The 23,069-nt window shown below is 39.6% G+C and overlaps 1 protein-coding gene across 7 annotated transcripts in view; it reads right to left on the reverse strand.

The window, feature by feature from the left end:
• Positions 1 to 23,069, reverse strand: part of TENM1 (teneurin transmembrane protein 1) — a 618,409-nt gene that overhangs the window by 281,423 nt on the left and 313,917 nt on the right. For 3 of the 7 annotated variants that reach the window (XM_010594654.3, XM_003414757.3, XM_003414758.4), the window contains exons 7-10: positions 14,044 to 14,243; positions 12,582 to 12,792; positions 7,386 to 7,487; positions 921 to 1,115 (exon numbers count right to left, since the gene is read on the reverse strand). In XM_010594654.3, coding sequence (XP_010592956.1) covers positions 921 to 1,115; positions 7,386 to 7,487; positions 12,582 to 12,792; positions 14,044 to 14,243 — 708 coding nt within the window. The remainder of the gene's footprint in view (positions 1 to 920; positions 1,116 to 7,385; positions 7,488 to 12,581; positions 12,793 to 14,043; positions 14,244 to 23,069) is intronic. The other 4 variants (XM_064277561.1, XM_064277560.1, XM_064277562.1 and 1 more) reach the window with 2 other exon arrangements.

The following is a 23,069-nucleotide window of genomic DNA, read 5'->3' on the forward strand; positions in this document are numbered from 1 at the left end:
ATAGAGGCATTGTCTTGAAACTCATTAGTGGTAAGTCTGCTTGCTGAGACATGGAGGTCAAGTTTCAGCATGAGGTATGTAAAAATAAATAACATAAAGCAATAATAATAATGGTAATTACAAATCACTCCCAAAGAAAACATTCACAAAATGGCTTCCTATGTGCATATGTTATATTTTTATTATGTGCTTTAAAGTAAGATGTAGCATAATGCACTCTGTAATAATGAAAGCATATGAATTAACACCTAAAATCATCAGTATGGAAATTTGCAAGTTATAAAACAGTGTTAGAAATGAGGAAGTAAATGCCATTTTTCATTGCTGCAGCAAGTGTCATAGATTTGGCCTCGTGTGGCCGGCCTCGGACCCTTGGGCCCCACGGCCGCTCCACCGGGGACGAGCGGGCGCGGCGGCGACGGGGTGGGGTTGGACTTCTTTTCTGTTTGTTTTTTCTCCCCCCCCACTCCCTTTTCTCTCTGTTTTTCTTGCTTTCCTCCCCCCCCTCCCTCCAGCCGCCGCGGCCCCGTCATCCTCCCTCCTCTCTGCGGACTCCGGGTAGGCCAGGCCCTCTCTGTCTCTGTCTCTGTCTCTGTCTCTGTCTCTGTCTCTGTCTCTGCCTCTGCCTCTGCCTCTGTCTGTCTCTGTCTCTGTCTCTCTGCCTCTGCCTCTGTCTCTGCCTGTCTGTCTCTGTGTCTCTGTCTCTGTCTCTGCATTAGAGACTGTCAGAAGAGACTTGAGCTCCCCCAACCTGCTCCCTCCTCCATCCACCTGCAAATCACTGGAGTACTAAGGAGATGTTGAACATTTACAGTTTACAAAGACCACTTGCATCTCTGCTAGAAGCATGAAATGAATAACACCTTGGATAATTTAGTGAGAGAAAAGCCCGAAGCAATAGATTAAAATGGGGCTCTGACCTTCTTCGCATATTTCTCCTTTATATCCTGGCACACAGATGCAGACTCCCATGATGCAGGTGCCATGGCCAAAGCATGTTGGGTCAATGCATTGCTCTTCTGGAACGTCGCACTCTGGCCCCTTCCAGCCATTCCGGCAGACACAGTGTCCTTTCTCATATTCTCCATTCCCACCACACAGCACAGGGCACGAATCTGAAGATTGGCAAATGAACTTGTAATGTTCTCATAATGCTTTCAAACTCTCCAAAGAGCAATTCTCTATTGATTCTTGTATAATATTTCAGGCAAAAAATTGTACTACTTCTTTTTTTATCCTTTATTAAATAGGAACATGTTCGTGATTACAAACAGACATTTTCCTCTCATGGGAGTGGAGTAAAGATAAATTATAAAAATATTCTCAGAGTGGAGAAATTACTTCAAATATTTGCCTTTGATTCCAATATACTCTTAAACATATCATCATCATCATTATTACTATTTTAAGCTAGGCATTTTCTATCTTACAGTTTTTCTCCCTCAAACAGATGCATGTTACTTTTTAAGAAGCAAAACCTGAAATTTTAAAAAACAAATAAATGGGAGTTATTTATATTATATAATGCTGTTGTTAAACAGTTGTGCATTTAAATAGATTGATGCTACATAGATGTTGCCTCCTATAATATATTGTGTAGGCCTTTATTAGAAGACTTACTCTGTATCTTTCTCTTATTCATTTTTTAGTACCAGCTACTGCCTTCTCCCCTTTCCTCCCCTACTCCTCCAAGATATATCATGGTACTGGGAAACTAGTAAGTCCTTTAGAATTCTTTAGCATTTACTCTAAAAAAAAGGAGCTGCTAAAAAACCTGTGATTAAAGAATTAGGAGACTGGAATCTTTAAGAATACACTGAAAATGAAACAAACAAACAAACAAAAAGCATCTGTAAGTAATAATCGTAACCCTACGGGAAAACACAGTGTGATTTACCTAAATCTTTTCAAAAATTAAACTATGGGCTAGGCTAGTCAAGTGAACAGTAAAGTTTGCTAAGTTTAACTTCTGACTTTTCAGTCTTTAGTTTCTAGGCTACTTACCCATTTGGTGATTACCTGCCTATGATGGTTACGGTTATGTGTCAACTTGGCTACGCCATGATTCTTGGTGGTTTGGAAGATATTATATAATCATTCTCTATTTTGTGACCTAATGTGAGCATTCAATCAGTTGAAAAGGGAGTTTCCTTGAGGGTGTGGCCTGCATCCAATATATATGGATGATCTGGCAAAGCTCACCCTCTCTCAATCTTGCATCCAACTCATCATCCTCTGACCTCCAGTTCTTGGGACATGAACCAACAGCCCGCCATCTGACCTGTAGATTTTGGGATTCACCAGCTCCTGATTCCCCATCAACCAGCAGCCTGCCACCTGACCTGCCAATTTGAGTTCCTAAGACCCTGCAACCACAGGAGTCAGGAGAAGCCTCTAGCCTGACTGACATCTGACCCAAGGATTTGGGACTTGCCAGCCTCCACAACTGCCTGTGACATTCCCTTGAAATAAATCTCTCTATGTTGACTCTATGGCAACAGGAACCGGAGACATTGACCCCCTAAATTCCATTGAATCACTCCTGCCAACAGAACCAGCCCTCTTACTCCCGTCTGAAGAGATTACTACATCTCTCTCTGATCAGCCAGCTTTTCTAGTAAAACCATTACCCTTTCCACCCCCATCTGATGAGATTAACCCAGGTGAGCCTGAAGAATTTTTGTCTGAGATATGGCCTGGGGTGGTGTCTGGGGTATCGCCTGAGGCAGATGCCTTAAAAAAAAAAAGGCACTGTTAAATGTCCCCAGGACCCACCCCCACCACTCATTTTTGCTTTAGACCTATTACTAGACTTAAGTTCTAGTGACTCTGAAGAGGTGAAGTACAAAGTGTGACCCAGGAGGAGGTACACTACACTTCAAAATAACTGCTTGACTTTTCTAATATATATACAAGCAGAAACCTGGGCAATATGTGTGGGAATGGCTATTAAGGGTGTGGGATAATGGTGCAAGGAATATAAAGTTGCATCAGTCTGAGTTTATTGATATGTGCCCATTAAGCAAAAGATTCTTCATTCAATGTTGAGTAAGGGCTATTATGGTAGGAAAAGCTAAGTGGAAGCCATTAAAACTGCCCCTACCAAGGAGAACAGTAAACCAAAAGCAATACTGCATTCCTGGAGGGATTGCAGAGATTAGGGCCACCATCAAGGATCTGAAGGATGCAGGGATGGTGATTCTCACCACATCCCCACTCAACTTGCCCATTTGGCCTGTGGAAAAAACAGATGGATCTTGGAGAATGACAGTGGATTATTGTAAACTTAACCTGGTGGTAACTCCATTTGCAGCTACTGTTCCAGATGTAGTTTCATTGCCTGAGTATATTAACACATTTCCTGGTACCTGCTTTGCATCTATTGATCTGGCTAATGCCTTTTTCTTGATTCTGGTTTCAAAGGAGCATCAGAAGCAGTTTGCCTTCCTCTGGCAAGGCCAGCAATATACCTTCACTGTCCTACCTGGAGATATATCAACTGTCCTGCCCCATGTCATAATTTATTCTGCAGGGATCTTGATAGCCTTTCCCTTCCACAAGATGCCACACTGATTCATCATGTTGATAATATTATGCTGATGAGACCTATTAAGGAAGAAGTATGAGTGACTCTAGACTTATCGGTAAGACATCTGCATGCTAGAGGGTGAGAAATTAATCAGACAAAAATTCTGGTGCCTTCCACCCCCAGTGAAATTTCTAGGGTCCAGTGGTGTCAGTCATGTCCTGCTAAAGTAATGGATAAGTTGTATATCTGGCTCCTGCTGCAACTAAAAAGGAGGCACAATGCCTGGTGGGTCTCTTTGGATTTTGGAGGCAACATACCCCTCATTAGGGTGTGCTGCTCCTGCCTATTTATCAAGTAATGTAAAAAGCTGCTAGTTTTGAGTGGGGCCCAGAACATGAGAAGGCTCTGCAACAGGTTCAGGCTGCATTGCAAGCTTCTCTGCCACTTGGACCGTATGATCCAGCTGATCCAATGGTCTTTGAAGTGTCAGTGACACAATAGAGATGCTGTTTGGAGTCTTGGGCAGGCCCCTATTGGAGAATCATAGTGCAAACCCTCAGGATTTTGGAACAAGGCTCTGCCATCCTCTGAAGATAACTACTCTCCTTTTAAGAAATAGCTTTCGGCTTATTACTGGGCCTTAGTAGAGACTGAACACTTAACCATGGGCCACCCAGTCACTATGTGGCCTGAACTATACCTATCATGAACTAGGTATTGTCTGACCCACTGAGTCATAAACTTGGATGCGCACAGCAGCACTCCATTATTAAATAGAAGTGGTATATATGAGATCGGGCTCAAGCAGGACCTGAAAGCACAAATAAGTTGTATGAGGAAGTGGCCCAAATGCCCATAGTCCCCACTCCTGTCACTTTACCTTTCTTTTCCCAGTCTGCACCTATGGCCTCTTGGGGAGTTCTTCATGATCAATTGACTGAAGAGGAGAAAACTTGTGCCTGGTTTACAGATGGTTCTGTGTGATATGCAGGCACGACTCAGAATCGGACAGTGGCAGCACTACAGCCCCTTTCTGGACCTCCCTGAAGGACAGTGGCGAAGGGAAATCCTCCCACTGGGAAGAATTTCAAGTAGTGTACCTGGTTGTTCATTTTGCTTGGAAATAGAAATGGCCAGATGTGCAACTGTATACTGATTCATGGGATGTGGCCAATGGTTTGGCTGGATGGTGAGGGACTTGGAAGGAACATGGTTGGAAAATTGGAGACAAGGATATATGGGGAAGAGGTATGTGGATAGACCTCTCTGAATGTGGCAAAGAAGTGAAGATATTTGTGTCTCATGTGAATTCTCACCAAAGGGTGACCTCAGCAGAGGACGATTTTAATAGTCAAGTGTATAGGATGATGCGTTCTATGGAAACTGGTCATCCTCTTTCCGCAGCTACTCCCATCATTGCTCAATGGGCTCGTGAACAAAGTGGCCATGGTGACAGGGATGGAGGTTATGCATGGGTCCACCAACATGGACTGCCACTCACCAAGGCTGACTTGGCTACAGCCACTGTTGAGTGCCCAATCTGCTAGCAGCAGAGACCAACACTGAGCCCTCAATATGGCACCATCCCTTGAGGTGATCAGCCAGCAACCTGGTGGCAAGTTGATTACATTGGATTATTTTCATTATGGAAAGGGCAGTGTTTTGTCCTTACTGGAATAGACACTCTGGATATGGATTTGGTTTCCTTGCACACAATGCTTCTGCCAAAACTACCATCCGTGGACTTACAGAATGCCTTATCCATCTTCATGGTATCTGACACAGCATTGCCTCAGATCAAGAGACTCACTTCACAGCAAATGAATTGCAACAATGGGTCCATGTTCATGGAATTCACTGGTCTTACCATGTTCCCTATCATCCTGAAGCATCAGGCTTGATAGAACAATGGAATGGCCTTCTAAAGACAAAATGAAGGGACCAGCTAGGTTGCAATATCTTGCAGCGTGGGACAATGTTCTCTAGGAGTCTGTATATGCTTTAAACCAGCATCCAATAAATGGTGTTGTTTCTACTACTATAGCCAGGATTTATGGGTCTAGGAATCAAGGGATGTAAATGGGAGTGGCACCACTCACTATTACCTTCAGTGACTCACTCACAAAATTTTTGCTTCCTGTCCCAGTGATCCTATGCTCTGTGGGTCTAGAGGTCTTAGTTCCAACTGATTCCATTGAACTGGAAGTTAAGAATGCCACCCATTTGGGCTCCTTGTGCCTCTGGATCAACAGGCACAGAAGGGAGTTACCGTATTGGCTGGAGTGATTGATCCTGATTACCAAGGGAAAATTGAATTGATATTACACAATGGGGATAAAGAAGGGTATGACTGCAATACAGGTGATTCCTTAGGGTGTCTCTACTGTACTACCATGCCCTGTGATTAAAGTCAATGGAAAACTACAGCAACTCAATTCTGACATGACTACTAACGGCCCAGACCCTTCAGGAATGAAGGCTTGGATCATCCCACCAGGCAAAGAACCATGACCAACTGAGGTGCTTGCTGAGGACAAAAGGAATAAGGAATGTGTGGTAGAAAAAGGTAATTCTCAATACCAGCTATGACTATGTGACCAGTTGCAGATACGAAGGCTGTAATTGTTTTTAGTATTTCTCCTTTGTTTTGTTATACATGTATGAGCGTGTGTGTATGTGTGTATATATATATAAAAATATATATACACATATATATATATTTTTTATATATAGCAAATATCTTTGTTTTCTTCCTCTCTTATTTCATTACTTATTACAAAATATGAGATGTAAACAGGGCTAGTGCATTTTCGGTTATACACATGTTAGTTGTATTATGTTAGGTGCAAGTATGCCTTTAAAATTGTCTTCAGAGGTTATGTATGGTTTAAGGTGGATTGTGATGGTTAAGGTTATGTGTCAACTTGGCTAGGCCATGATTCTCAGTGGTTTGGCAGATATTATGTAATCATTCTCCATTTTGTGATCAGATGTGAGCAGCCAATCGGTTGAAATGGGAGTTTTCTTTGGGGGTGTGGTCTGCATCCAATACATATGGATGTTCTGGCAAAGCTCACCCTCTCTCGATCCTGCATCTGACTTGTCATCCTCTGACCTCCGGTTCTTGGGATGTGTCTGACCTGCAGATTTTGGGATTCGCCAGCTCCTGCATCCTGGTGAGCCAGCAGCTTGCCGTCCGATCTGCTGATTTGGGCCCCTAAGCACTTGCAACCATGTGAGTCAGGAAAAGCCTCCGGCCTGACATCTGACCCACGGATTTGGGACTTGCCAGCCTCCACAACTGCATGAGCCATTTCCTTGAAATAAATCTCTCTAAGTATATGTAAGCTTCACCGGTTATTTCCTCTAGAGAATCCAGCCGAAGACAATGCCCCTTCTAGTAGTTTCCACTGGTGTATATAAACAGTTACCAACTTGGCCCACATTTGAAGTCAGCCTATTATCGACTCGACGGCACTGGGTTTTTTTTTTATTATAAATTAGTATATGAAAGAAATATAAGTATCATGTAGTGGCCAGATCAGATAATCTAGGTATAAACTCCAGCTGTTAAGTAACCATGGGGAAGCTACTTAACCTCGCTGAGTTCTCTTATTTGCCCATAAAACTGTGATAGTAGTAGACCAACCTCGCAGGGCTACTGTATGAGTTAAAGAAGTAACACAAAGCATTTGGGACAGTGTCTGGCACAGTAAGTGCTCAGCTTTTGGTGGTGGCAGTAGGGGCTTTTGCTGCTATTGCTGCTGCTGCTGCTGCTACTACTACTTTTGCGTTCCCAAATGACAAATTAAATTTCTATTTCCTGAAACCATTCAGAATGATAGAGTTACATTACCTCTCGCGCAGTCAGGCCCAAGGAATCCTGGGAAACAGTGACAATGGCCAGAGATACATTCTCCATTTCCATTGCAATTGGTTGAACAGTCATCCATGATTTCTATTCATAAAGAGAAAAAGGGGGAACAATGAGCAAACCTTCAGGCTGCAGAGTCTAACTTTTTTTAAGTTGGAGGAACTCTGAGCCTATAACAATCTTGCCCTCTTGCTGTCTTTGGAATACTTACTGCTTAAAATCAGATGCCAAAGGCTTCTGTAAGATGTCACATGCAGTACCAAATTATTAAAAGGGTCCTGGTTTTGCTGAATTGGCTATTCAAGAGCGGAACTAAAAACTAAGCTCATCTCCAAAGTGCATAAAGGGTCTGGATGAATTGTATTCTTATGAGACATTCCTGATAAAGCTAAAAATGTACGAGGATTATCTGACATCTTTCAAAAGCAAAAGAGCTTAAAAATTCATCCCAGAAGACTAAGTCTACTGTTTACTTTTCAAATTTAGCTTGTAGCAAATAAAGTTTCTTCTGTAGCAACTTAGAATATTTAATACACTATCTTGACAGTTTAAATATGATAATCAGTATTTCATTTTCATTAATAAGTGACAATGGAAAGCTTTTAAAGTAAGTGTTCATATTAAATTCACTACCACTAAAAGCATTAGAGCCTAAGTATTTTGTTGAGAAATGCTTTCTTGACTGTAAATGCTTATCAGTGCTCTGCCACTAATTTCCTTTCAATCCATTTTTAGAGAAGAATAGGTTTCAGGGGAATTGAGAAGGCTTTGAGGGTGCCCATAGGTAGCTTTGGTGACATAAAGATGTGCAGTGCAACAGAACTTTGATAAGTCTTGTGGCAAGTAGCTTGACTGACATGGTATAAAGTTATATAGGTGTCAGGCTCTGACAATGACATTAAAAATTGTTTGTAGTTTAAAATTGCATGTAATTGTAATAACATCAAACTCTAAGTTCATGAAGCTATCCTTTACTCTTGTTTGGGGGCAATGGTGATTTAGTGGTAGAATTCTCACCTTACATGTGGTAGGCCTTACAGGTTTGGTTCCCAGCCAATGCACCTCACTGCAGCCCCCTCCCGACTATCAGTGAAGGGTTGTGTGTTACTATGATGTTGAACAGGTTTCAGTGGAGTGTCCAGACTAAGACAGAGTAGGAAGAAAGGCCTGGCAGTCTACTTCCAAAAATCAGCCAATGAAACCTTTATGGACCACAGTGGTCTGATCCACAACCAATCATGCGGATGGCTCAGGACCAGGAAGCATTTTGTTCCATTGTGAATGGGGTCACAATGAGTCGGGGGCCGATTTAAGAGCAGCTAACAACAAATTTTACTCTTTCAGTTTCGTATCATTTTCTCATGCCTTTCTGTATGCTTTCTGTACTTAGCACTCTTGGATTCTGAGTTTTTATGCTCTGGCCTATTAAAATTACACTTTTCTCAAGTACCAATTTTTCCCTTTTCAATCCAAATTATCTGCTTCACCAAGTTTCACTTGAATAAGTTATTTCCAGTTAGAAAGATATAATAGGAAGTAGTCCTAGTATCTTCCACTGAACTATGAGGGTGAGAATTTATAATGAGGGTCATGAAATAGCATTTCTTCAGTTGTGGCCTGTGGACTACCTGTATCAACAGGATCACCTGGGCCCTGTTAAAATGCAGAGGCCTGCGCTTCACTCCAGATCTACTGACTCTGTCTCTGAAGGGCGTAGCCCAGTTATCTGCATTTTAACAAACACTCCAGGTGACCCTGCAGGTGCCCACTAAGATTTGAAAACCAATGCCTTAGACAATAAACTTCCAGTTAGAGAGCTTCTGATCTAGGCTTTGGAGTTCTGCCTTGGGGCAGAAGAAGAGCAAGAGGAAGAAAGTGGCACCTAGTTCTTAGAAAACAGAATGAATTCAGTGGCTGTGTGGAGAGCCACCCTATTATGAAGCAGAAGAGATTATTCTCGCCCTTGTGTGAATAAACGCAGATGCCCTTTTACAGGTCTATGATGGTCTGTTCTCTGATCCCTGTGTTAGAAATCTGAACCGGATTACCAATTCACATGTGAGAGTTACTGAACTACAACTGGGCTAGCAAGAATGCAGTATTTGGCACAGAGACTACTATTTTTAACCCATTAAAACGTGAGTTATTTTCCAAAAATCATGATTCTTCTTAAAAGGTAATTATGAAAAGGCCCGAGGAGTTAACTTTTCATCATTTAGAGATGGAACAACTATTTCTTCTATTTTCTACTTCCCTAGCTGACCAGTGTCAAGCAGTAGCGGCAGTGCTTGAACCTACCTCTGGGTTTCACCTGCCCTGCATGGGTGATAGGAGGTCATGGAAAAAGCTTTCAAAGGTAAATATATTTGAATTGAGTTTCATACCAGATCCTATTGACAACTTTATGGGAGCAGCCTTGTGGGAATGTAGTTATTCTGGAAAAATGTTTAATAAAGTTTGCTATCAAAACAAATAAAAATCCCTACATCTTATTGACTTATCCAAGAGCTGTCCCTGGGCCCACACTGCTACACAGAGCTTAACACCGGCAATGCAAATGAGAAGAGAAGCCAATATAGGAGTTCTGGAAGCTGCCATCTCCACTGGGTATCAAAGAGACACTGAGACAGCCTAGGGACTCCTGGGAGGAAGACGGTTGCAGCAGAAACACATAAACAACTAGCGATGAAAAAGAATGTGCTTTTCTATTTATGTTGGCCTCCAGTAAACTTTGCCTCCTAGCGTTTTAATCTTACTTTAGAACCACTTCCTAGACTCCAGTTCATTAGAGTTATCATTTTGAAGTTCTATGCTTAAAACCTGCTCTCATGCTAGAGTCAAAAGCCCCTTGGTATCTGCATCTGCACTGATGACAGATTTTTCTTCTGGCAGAAGCTTTTCTCATGGGAGAAACTAAATGTAATAGACAATCTTATGAAATCAGTATGGTCTAAAAGGCATGAGCTTTGGAATCAGACATACTGGCTCTCCAATCTCAATGTTGCCAGTTGCTGGCTGTGAGTTCTTGCCAAATTACTTGCCCTTTACAAGCCTCCATTTCCTTACTTGCAATAGAAGTATCACTATATCTACGCTATCAGTGTTGCAATGAGAATGAAACAAGATAACTGAATATAAAGCAGCTAGTACATTTTTTTTTTTTAGTACACAGCCTGGGGCAGAGTGGTACTCCATAAATGGTATATATTATCATGTTACAAAGGAGGCTAGCTTACATTTGAGGATATTGACAATTCTGCCTACCCTACGAGAAAATAATACCTGTATTAATATAGGCCAGGTCCCATAAATAACTTAATAAATGTTAGTTATTAATACTGTCTTGATCCTTATTAGGAGACCAAATATAGTTAAATTCAATCAACCGATTCTAACATTATCATGAAATAGATGAATGAACAGCACTTAGAAGAGTTAAATTCACATACACCTCACTTTGTTTAATCAAATATATCAGCCTCTTTTTACTATGATTAAGATAAAGTATAAAAGCAAACAAAAAAATAATGAGGAGAATTTAAAGAGTAAATGACTTATATACCTTTTCATTATTTGAAATTTACTTGGATTCTCTTTAAGTGGAATTGGAGGAGAAATGTTTCTACTGCTCCTAATCTTAAAAAGATAACAGAATACTAAAGAAACTGACTTGAGTCAGGAAAAAGCAAATATGTTGTTGCGTATAAAACTGACAGCTTGATCTCTGGATGATAGGAATTGGATCTCAAAGGTTCTTTTTTGGGAGAAAGGAAGGAACAGGCAAAATCTCCAAGCATGTTTCTGGGTCTATTTGATTTTTGAAAGGTTAATGTCTTGGTTAGTGTTTTAACTTCGGCTTATTAGGGGTAAGGATAACAGAAAGCGATAAAATCTTCTTCACGGATATTTCAGATCTTCTAATTTCTCTGATTTCATAGGAGAAAATTCAACATCTTATAACTCGTTGGCATTTGCATTATCAAAACTGGGCCTTGATAGAAAAATATCAGGAAAGGTCCATCCATTGAGCCTGTCTCACTGAGCTTGTAACAGCGGTAAAACAGTGACAAGACTTAGAATAGGTTTTTCTTTTTTCTCATTTATGAACAAGTGTTTTGTCTTTTGAAGATGTAAGATCGGCAGAGTTATTCTCCAGGGGGGGAAAAATCATCAGTGCATTTTTATGGCCTTTGTGATTGCTTTAGAGGAAAGTTTTTGATAATCTTATGGCTGAAATACCATTTTCTACTGACTGAAGGTCTTCAGCATCAAGTAAAAATAGAACATAATTGTTATAAAAGAGCAGATGGTATACCTATTAACAGTCAACACATCTTCCTAAACATATGGCTGAACAGGTTAATTAAAGGATAAAGTGGTGAGAGTTGTATAGAAAACTGACAGCTGTAAAATATTTTCCCTTCTTTTAAAAGATATGTGTTTTAGGAAAATTCATGCAATAAAATACTGTGTCTGTGAGTTGTTTACCTCAGAGTTCTAAAGCTGCTAAAGAGCTCAGCTTTATTCATACAAATGGTCATAAGGAATGAATTCACCAAAAAATGATAAAGGAGTAAGATGTCTCTGACTAACCAGGGTGAAAGTGAATAAGAGTGTGTGTAAGCATTATGTTAAAAAGAACATGTTTCAAAAGGCCCTGAGCACACTGAAAGAGAGCCATTTTGATGGTTTTCAAACTAAAAAATTCTGAAAGAAAGAGCTTTGAATGACCCATATTATTATCCTTAAGACTCTTCTCTAAATACTGTTCTATTGTATTTTGAAGCCTTAATGGTTCTAGAATCATTTGTTCCAAAGAATTGCTAGGTTTTCAATTTTAAAAGGTATTCATTTGCTTTTCCATTTATGATAGAGCTTGAATCAATAGGGGTTCTCTTACTTAGTCCCTTCTTGTTCCTATTGGGAGCCTATAAAAAGGTGCATGGCAAGTGTCCTAAAATAGTAGCAAATAATGGAGCATTTTAAAAATCTTAATCAGCATTTAAACAACATCAGTGACAACAACAATATAAGCCTTTCTCATAGTGACCTATCCTGAATAATGACTTTAAGGCAGAACGATCAATAAGCTTAAATAACACCAGTATCACTTTCATCTCTGATTGTGTCTTTCTAGAGTTATAATGTCAATTCAAAATAATAGCCAAGGCAGCTCACCAATAGCTGTAGTTAATACAAATACTTGCTCCATCTTTTTTCCATCATTGTAAAATGCCAGATACCACGGCCCTTGGTCCATATACTCTATGAAACCTGTCTCCTGCAATGAGGTTAAGATCAGGTTCCGAGGGGAGTGCTGGGTATCATCAGAGCCCTTGGAGTCCTGCTTGACCAGTTGTTTTCCATCCATTAGTTTTACAAAATCAAACTGGAATAAATAGAAACACAAATATGAGCCATTATTCTTACTTTTAGACTGATGAACATCTTCAACTTCAATTGTCCTATTTCATGCTGCTTTGCTTTAGCGATGGACAGAGCAGGAGAGGAGATTATTGATTCTTAAGTATATTTAAAATCAAGAAGAATATTACTAATTCTGAAAAAAAGCCCTCATATTTATAATCACTGTAAACCTTTCAGCTTTGAAGTATTCAAAATAATTGTTTAAAGATAAACCAAGAAATAGAAAAAAATTATTTTTTAGTATTTTAATATTTAGTATTATGCAAGAGAATCCTGATATTTTATTAAAGCATCTGACAAAAGATACTTGAAAAATGTTTTTCAGAAATGTTACTGTGACCTTCCCTACAAATTAAAAACATTTTTACAGTTTTTAAAACAAATGAAGAGTAAAAACCTTGAGAAACATCATCATAATTTACTACCTTTGTGGTAATGGATTTAAATATTCAAAGAACTCCCCTTTTTTTTTCTAGTCAGCAGACAAGCACATGGCACATGTTTCCTTTAACATTTATTTTCTTAAGAGTCACATTTGAACAGCATTCTAATTCCCTGCCTATTCTGGTCCGGAAGGAAAGATCTTCAGTACAGTCACATCTGCTGAAAAGCAAGCACGCCCTGGATGATTATAACTCCTTTCAAAACTTCTTTCATGTAGGAGAATCCCAAATGGGTTTATGTAGGGAGGAGATATGGGAAAGGAAATGAGAGAAATAATGTAGCTAAGGTATACAGAAGGGCGAAACCATAGACTATTTTACGTACTTGAGTTATTATTAACAATAACCAGGAAAATTTCTACATGTAAGAGAAAATCTGCCTTTTTGACTTATTCCCCACCAATTCCTGGTAGATTTGCAAACCTCCATTTGGAACAATGAAGAATGAATGTATGGAACCAGATGAGGGGGCATGTGAACCAAAGCTAAGTAAAGTGAGAGACCTGGGAAGGCCCATGGTTCCAGCTGGAAATTTCAGGAGTGGTTTCTTAAACTCTGTTTTCTGAATCTGCTCTGCTAAATGCCATTCCTTAGTTCTCAAAGTCATTGTGTTTCTTTACCTTCAGTGTGATTATTCTGAAAATTTATTCATTACGACGGTTTCCTGCTCTCACTCTTTACTTCCACACATGTTGCAAGTCACAAACCATGAACTGTTCATCCCACCACCCTCTAAAAGAGTTCAAGAAAATACCTATAAAACCAAATACCTGAGTGTGTGTAGGCGGAATGTTTCTTCTGCCATAAATTCCCAACAGAGAGTCCTTGGCTAAAGAAATATTGAATTTCAGATATATAGGATGGTGGATGGTTATCTGGAAACGCCAGAATAAGCCGGGTGGAATGGTTTGCATGACCTGTGCGCCAATGTCAACCTCTCCGGTGTCTATTGCACGTCCCTTCTGAAACACTGGTTTTAAAGATAGAGAGAATTATACATCATATTAATCTTTATTTATAAAGTAACGAGTTTCAGCTTTTCAAGAACAGATATATCAAAACTTGACCTACTTAGCTGTTCCTTCCTCGCCACCCCACCCATCTTTCAAAGTCTTACTCAAATCGAATATTTTCCAGGGAGTCTTCCCTAACCAACCACTATGTTGGTCTCTCCCTTTTCTTAAACGCTTTTTGCATTTATTTCAATCAATTTGACTTATTTAACCATTGTTTATTGAGCACTGTTGTGGGAGCTGCAGGAGATACGAAGATGAGTAAGATGCTGCTCTTACCCTCAAGGAGCTTTGAACACAGCAGGGGAAAAAGGACAAGTACACAAATAGACACATTGTAAAGAAAAATAAGTGCTTGGGATATTAAAATAAGGGAAAGGTATTTGGTTGAAGGATACTCCTCATCCTCAGCTGTATCTATCCTGTTTATCCTCCTTTATTTTTCTCCTTAGCACTTATCACTACTTAATATACAATATATTTTACTTATTTATTGTTTATTTCCTGTTTTTCTTTAGTAGAATATAAGCTCCATGAGGACAGGAACTGTGGCTGTTTTGCTCATTGCTTTATCCCTACTACCTAGAAGAATGCAGTCAAATAGTATGTAATCAATATATATTAAATGAATGAATGAATCCCAAAATGGTTTATATGGGGAAGTGACATTGAAGATGCTCCTTAAAGGAGGGAGAGGATTAAAAAAAATTTTTTTTTTTAATTGGGAAGGAGCTGTGGTGGTGTAATTGTTAAGTCCTCAGTAGCTAACCAAAAGGTTGGCAGTTTAAACCAACCATTGGCTCCATGGGAGAAATGAGCTGGTGAACCGCTCCCCTTGCCATAGAGTCAATTTTGACTCAGTGATCCCATTGGACAGAGTAGAATTTCCCCACAGAGTTTCCAAGGCGGTACTCTTTACCAAAGCAGACTACCCCATCTTTCTCCCAAGGATTGGCTGGTGGGTTTGAACCACCGACCTTTCGGTTAGCAGCCGAGTGCTTAAACACTGCCCTACCAGGGCTCCTTTTGTAAAGATTACAGCCTAGGAAACCCTATGGGGGTAGTTCTACTCTGTCCTATGGGGTTGCCGTGAGTTGGAACTGACTGGATGGGATGCAGCAACAGCAACAACATTCGGTAGGGTGTTCTACCTGGAAGGAATGTATCCAACCAAAATAAAGAGTAGGGGAAGTACATAACTAAGGTATTAAAAAAAACAAAACAAAAAAACCCCAACCTGTTGCTGTTGAGTCAATTCCGACTCAGAGCGACCCTATAGGACACAGTAGAACTGCCCCACAGGGTTTCCAAGGAGCAACTGGTAGATTCCAACTGCCGACCTTTTGGTTAGCAGCTGCGCTCTGAAGCACTGTGTCACCAGGGCTCTGAGCTAAGGTGTAAGTGTATATACATATATACACGAGACAGGAGCAGTCACAAATAGGGCTCAAGGGAAAAGATAGCATCATATTTTATAAGGCCTTGAGTGCTTTTTTTTTTTTGAGTGCTAGTAAAAAGGGTTTATTTAATAGAAGCTGGAAAGCCATTAAAGGTTTTAAGAAGAGAAGAGGGGTTTGGGTACACTAAAAAGGCTATTCTTGAGGCAGAGGTAGGATGATTTAGAGAAGGGAGACAGAAGAATAACATAGGAATTACCCTTTGGGTCGAATCAATCCTGACTCATAGCCACCCTACAGGACAGAGGAGAACTGCCCCACAGGGTTTCCAAGGCTGTAAATCTTTACGGAAGCAGACTGCCACATCTTTCTCCTGTGGAGCAGCTGGTGGGTTTGAACTGCCAACCTTTTGGTTAGCAGCTGAGCACTTAACCACTGCCTTGATGTTGAAATTAGGGGCAATAATTCAGGTGAAATGACATGGAGATCTGAATTTTGGGTGGGCCGAAACAGCTCACGTGGAAAAAATTACATTCCAATGAAAAATGATGGTAGTATGAATGGAAAGAAGGAGAAAGATATGAGACACAATGCAAAGGAAGATTCTACAGCAATGCTTCTCAACCTTTAATGTGCATAAGAATTATGTGGAGAAGGGGGTGTCTTGTTAAAATGCAAATTCTGATTCAGTAGGTCTGAGGTTAGGCATTTCTAACAAGTTCCTAAGTGATGCCTGTGCCACATGAGCTACAGCCACACTTTGAGAAGCAAATTTCTAGAGGAAACTAGGTGTGGGGACTAAGGCAGAGGGAAAACTGCCTTCACAATTGTGAGTATGGGTGTTTTAGATAGTACCAGTAGCGAAAACCTTGGTGGCATAGTGGTTAAGTGGTTAAGTGCGACGGTTGCTAACCAAAAGGTTGGCAGTTCAAATCCGACTACCTTGGAAACTCTATGGGGCAGTTCTACTCTATGAGTGGAATCGCCTCAAGGGCAATGGGTAATGGGTGGGGTAGTAATAACAGGAAACCCAGGGAGGAACTCATTTGTGAGGGAAGATGTTGAGTTTGGACAATCAGATCTTAATTTATTGTCATATTTTCTAATTGTTTCTGATTTGCTAGTTTAATATATATTTCTGTGGTATCCTTTGTTATGGGGTGGTGGGGAAGGAAGGGAACAAGAGGAAGGATGAGGATTAATTTGCCTTGATTTTAAGCTAACAGGGTTACACCTCAGGAGGGAAGTTTAATTTGGCCTCATTTCACACCACCTTTATATTTCTCAGCCATCATCTCCTTCTCCACAGCAAACACAGTTTAAAAACACACATGGTCTCCGTCCTTTGTGTTCACCCCCTATAAAATTAACAGCCCATTAAGAAACACACCTGCAGTGGCTTTATTCAGAGGCCATTGCCTCCCAGCTTTTAACTCCCTGAAATACCTCTATTATTGCTGTTTGTGTTAAGGCCAAGAGTAATAACTATTTTAAGAATGTTCACTGTTAACTGTTAATAATAGATTTCAAATGCAATTTTGGACATAATTATGTATTCTAGGACACGTAATTTTGTGGAATTGACATTTATAATAAAATACGCACTTTGAGATGATAAATGACCAGCTGAGAACCTTATTTTTCACCGAAAGTTACTTTTTTTCCATGTGAGACAGAGCAATTTGGTCCTCAAAGGGTTGATTATATATTTAACTCATAAGGTCCCCGAGCTGACAAGTGTCTTATGAGCAGGCAATTAATAGACTGTATTTGTGTGGATGCTTGTGCTCTTAAACTACTGTTCAGTTTATTTAAGTGTTATCCTCATTAGGTGCTTTTACAACTTCTTAAAATGCATCATTTGATTGTGGAAAAAATTATAAATACAAAACAAGTAAAAATTTTCTAGGTCCAACAAACAATATTTTAAAGGTGCTGACGATAGCCTATAATGAATACAGACACTGTCATTTAACAAAAATCAAGACAAAACCAGTTGATGGACATGAACCATTATATCCATGCTTTACTAAATGTTATATCATCTCTTCCTTCTGTACTTTATAGTACCATGTATTGCATAATTAGGCTATTTAAATGTTATTCAACCCAGCAACAATAGTATTAACAAACTATAATCTACAAATGGATACATAGGTAGATAGGTATGCTAAACAGGTGTGCAGGAGTGTATGGGCACATACCCACCTGCAGATATAGGTTTGGTTGTGGATATTTCTATACACATAATTGTAGGTGCTGCATGTATATTAATACAGACAGTAGAGCACACAAGGGGCATAGTCATGGAAGCTTCTTAGACATAACCAAACACCTTGCAGGACACAGTTCCTAGGCTCAAAGGTGAAGGGTCATAGATTCGGGGGACATCGATGTCAGTTGGCACAATATAGTTCATAAAGACAATGTTCTACATCTTACTTTGGTGAGTACCATCTGGGGTCTTAAAAGCTTGTGAAGAGGAGAAACTAGATAACTGGGAGCTCCTAAAAATTAAACACCTATGCTCATCCAAAGATTTCACCAAAAGAGTAAAAAGATTACCTACAGACTGGGAAAAAGTTTTTAGCTACGACAATTCTGATCAGCATCTGAACTCTAAAATCTACATGATACTGCAAAAACTCAACTACAAAAAGACAAATAATCCAATTTTAGAAAATGGGCAGAGGATAGGAACAGGCACTTCACCGAAGAAGACATTCAGGTGGCTAACAGATACACGAGGAAATGCTCACAATCGTTAGCCATTAAGAGAAATGCAAATCAAAACTACAATGAGATACCATCCCACCCCAACAAAGCTGGCACTAATCCAAAAAAACACAAAATAATAAATGTTGCAGAGGTTGTGGAGAGACTGGAACACTTACATACACTGCTGGTGGGAATGTAAAATGGTACAAACACTTTGGAAATCGATGTGGCACTTCCTTTGAAAGCTAGAAAGAGAATTACCATACGATGCACCAATCCCACTCTTTGGAATATATCCTAGAGAAATAAGAGCCTTCACAAGAAACAAATATATGCACACCCATGTTCACTGCAGCACTGTTTACAATAGCAAAAAGATGGAAGCAACCAAGGTGCCCATCAATGGATGAATGGATAAATAAAATATGGCATATTCATACAATGGAATACTACCCAATGATTAAGAACAATGATGAATCTGTGAAACATCTCAGAACATGGAGGAATCTAGAAGGCATTATGCTGAGTGAAACTAGTCAGTTGCAAAAGGACAAATATTGTATGAGACCACTATTAATACGAACTCAAGAAAAAGTTTAAACAGAGAAGAAAATATTCTTTGATGGTTATGAGGGTGATGAGGGAGGGAGGGGGCATTTGCTAATTACATAGTAGACAAGAACTATTTTAGGTGAAGGGAAAGACAACACACAATACAGGAGAGGTCAGCACAACTGGACTAAACCCAAAGCAAAGAAGTTTCCAGAATACAACCGAACACTTCCCAGTCCAGAGTAGCAGGGAAGGTGGTTTGGGGACCATGGTTTCAAGGGACATCTAGGTCCACCAGCATAACAAAATGTATTAAGAAAACATTCTGCATCCTACTTTGGTGAGTAGTGTCTGAGGTCTTAAATGCTAGCAAGTGGCCATCTAAGATGCATCAATTGGTCTCAACCTACCTGAAGCAAAGGAGAATGAAGAATGCCAAAGACATAAGGTAAAGACGAGCCCAAGAGGCAGAAAGGGCCACATAAAGCAGAGACTACATCAGCCTGAGACTGGAAAAACTAGATGGTGCCTGGCTACAACTGATGACCGCCCTGGCAGGGAACACAGTTAGAGAATTCCTGATGGAGCAGGAGAACAGTGGGATGCAGACCTCAAATTCTTGTAAAAAGACCAGACTTAACGGTCTGACTGAGACTAAGGGGCCTCGGAGGTCATGGTCCCTGGACCTTCTTTTAGCCCAAGACTGGAGCCATTTCTGAAGCCAACTCTCCAGACAGGGATTGAACTAAACTATAAGGCCGAAAATGATACAGTGAGGAGTGAGCTTCTTGGCTCAAGTAGACACATGACATTATGTGAGCAGCTCCTGTCTGGAGGTGAGATGAGAAGGCAGAGGGGGCAGAAGCTGGTTGAATGGACACGGGGAATATAGGGTGGAGACGAGGAGTGTGCTGTCTCATTAGGGGGAGAGCAGCTAGGAGTACATAGCAAGGTGTGTATAACTCTTTGTATGAGAGACTGACTTGATTTGCAAACTTTCACTTAAAGCACAATAAATTAAAAAAAAAACTTGTGAGGAGCCATTTAAGGTATATTAGCCTCTTCTGGTCCAAAGGAAAGGAGAGTGAAGGAAACCAAAGACTCAAGGGAGCAGTTACTACAAAGGACTAAAGGACTACATGAATCACAGCCTACATGACCCTGAAACCAGAAGAACTAGATGGTGCCCAGCTACAACTACCTACTGGTTTGATTGGGATCACAACAGAGGATCCTGGACAGAGTGGGAGAAAAATGTAGGACAAAAAATCAAATTCACAAAAAAGATCAGACTTACTGGTCTGACAGAGTCTGGAGGAACCCCGGAGACTATGGCCCTAAGATACCCTTCTGACGTGGACTTGAAGCCATTTCTGGAGACCACCTTTTAGCCAAACAATAGATGGGCCCATAAAATAAACAATAATACCCAGGAGGAACGTGTTACTTAGAACAATCAATTATATGAGAAAAAAATGAAAACTTTTGCCCAAAAGCAAAGATGAGAAGGCAGGAAGGGGTAGAAAATCCCAACAAAAGGAAACTGAGAATCCAGGGTGGAAATTGGGAGAGTGCTGATATTAAGGAGAATGCGACCAATGTCACAGAACAGTTTATGTACAAACTATCAAATGGGAACCTAATGTGCTCTGTAAACTTTCACCTAAAGCACAACAAAAAAAAATTTTTTAAAGTTATTCGCTAAATTGAAAAAAACTCAAAAAGTTGTGTTGTTGGGGTTTCCTGGTTATTTAGCATTAATAAATACCTATGGTGCTTCTAATGTGTATAAGTCAGTCATAAAAATGATTTTAAAAGAAGATGGTATTACCCTTTGAATGCTTACATTAGTTAAGATAAAGTTATTGAACAGAAATGACACAAAATGAATGAAGGTGTGGACTATAAATAAACATAGCAAAGCAAGCTAGCTGCAATGATTTGGTATGAAAAGAAATTCTCACGGCTTGCAGGTGGAAACTTTATCAGCCCTTAACCTTGTTGGAATCAACTCGACGGCAGTGGGTTGGTGGGTTTAAACTTTTAAAGGAGCCCTGGCGGTGCGGTGGTTAAGCCTTCGGCTACTAACCAACCACTCCTTAGAAACCCTACAGGGCAGCTCTACTCTGTCCTCTAGGGTTGCTATGAGTCGGAATTGACTCAATGGCAACGTGTTTGGTTTTTAGAAATGAACCTTTTTAAGCTTCATGTATCAGAAAGGAAGATGTCTCTCTGTTAACAATCCACACTAGTAAATTGCCTGCTCCATTTTATCATCTCTCAAAACTAGGTATGGATTACATTACACTGATTAAGAGTGCCTTTATTATTTCCTCATTTTTCTTACTTTAGCTTGGAGAGGGGGAGGACTGAAGAGAAGAAAATTACATACAGAACAAACAACATGAAATGTAATTTTATAAAGAAATTCTGTATTAATATAGGTAAGTGGAATAGTTTTCACCAACCTTAACATTGACTGATCTTTTGCAAATTGTTAGTGGCAGAGTTAAAATGCAGAGCTAAGGTGCAGTTCTTGTAATATGTTTTAATTGTCATTTAATCACTAATTTTACTGAAGCTTATCAGAGGGTCTAGGAAGAACATATTTTCCAGTAACGGAACACTTTTCTGTATACAAATCCATGGTGAAGCTCAGAGAGACACAGATCGTAACAAACTGTGCAGTACTATAGTTTACAGTCTTACCAATATCCACCAATTTAGTTTACTCTAAATACTCTCTTTATGGGTTGCAACACAGACATCAACTGCTGAGCAGGAAAAACCAGTGACAGATAGACCAGGTTGGAGGATGGCACAAGCCACCTGGAAGGTAAATGCAGAGGCTTGGAATTGGTGACAGACACCGCATACAGTGACTGTATTGACTAAACCAAGGCTTCATTGTATCTAGACTCAGACACAACTTAAATACTAAAAACCTGATTATTAATATATTTCCCTTATAAAATATGGGGTAAAATAGCTATATTCCAGGCATATGCATGTATTTTTTTCTACTTTTTTTTTTTATAGACATGCTGCATTCAATGATTCTATTCAAGTCTCAATGGAACACTGGTAGAAGATACTGACGCACCTTCATTCATAAGATTCCACTACTAGGTCTCCACGTAAAAATGACTAGGTTAAGGGCACACTGTTGTACATAACAGCAAGCTGACTAGTCTTTTAAAGACATTTACAAGTTCCATAAAAAGTATCTATACTAAGAAGGCATTGCCTTAGCAGAAGAGAACGTTGGCCGAAGAGATGAAAAAGAAATATGCTTTAAAAGCATATTCGCCTTTCACTTTATCCTACAGCATGTTCAAAACCTTCAAAAGACCATAATCAAATGGCTTTGGTGTAGTCTTTCAGCTGAATTAGTCCTAGTGCGCACCTTATGATTTAAGTGCCATCTTCTTTGTGTTCCTTCAAAAATCATATTAGCCTCTTATAATTTTCATTATATGAACTATAGAAGAAAAATATGTATTTAACTCTAAATTCTCCAGGACAGATTTTTCAGTTTGTGTGTTACACATGCTCTTTGTATCTGTTATATAAGCCAAGAGACGGAAAAGGAAGAACGAACCTTGCAAGTAGTAAACACTTGGTAAGCACTGCTTGGGTGAATTAATAAAACAGTAATGCTGTTAATTAATTTTGTTGATAGTAATGCTGATAACTTATTTTGCCATTTCAGTACAAGGTTTGGTGAGAGGAAGAACTGAAACAATCTATACACATAGACCTTTGGGAATTAACTGTAGATAAAATATGTTTATAAATAAAATCCCTTTGTCTTACTGACACTGATAATAGATAGCTGACTGTGTAGAAAAGCCCATTAACTTATCTTATGCTTCAGAAGTATAAACAATTGTGTCCATACACTGGAAGACTTCAGATTCTAATACAGTCACTTATCTAAGTATTGCATGTCTTCTTACACAGAAATGAATGTACATTGCTAAAATTCTAGCTTTAATTAAAGGGCTTATTTTGAATTGCATTTCGACTCTGTATATCTGTTTTTTTTTTAACACATACCATTTAAAAGACAAAACTCTCTTTTTAGAAGGATTTCTTTCAATTTCATTGTAATAA

This window comes from Loxodonta africana, chromosome X, assembly GCF_030014295.1.
Source record: "Loxodonta africana isolate mLoxAfr1 chromosome X, mLoxAfr1.hap2, whole genome shotgun sequence".
NCBI lineage: Eukaryota > Metazoa > Chordata > Mammalia > Proboscidea > Elephantidae > Loxodonta > Loxodonta africana.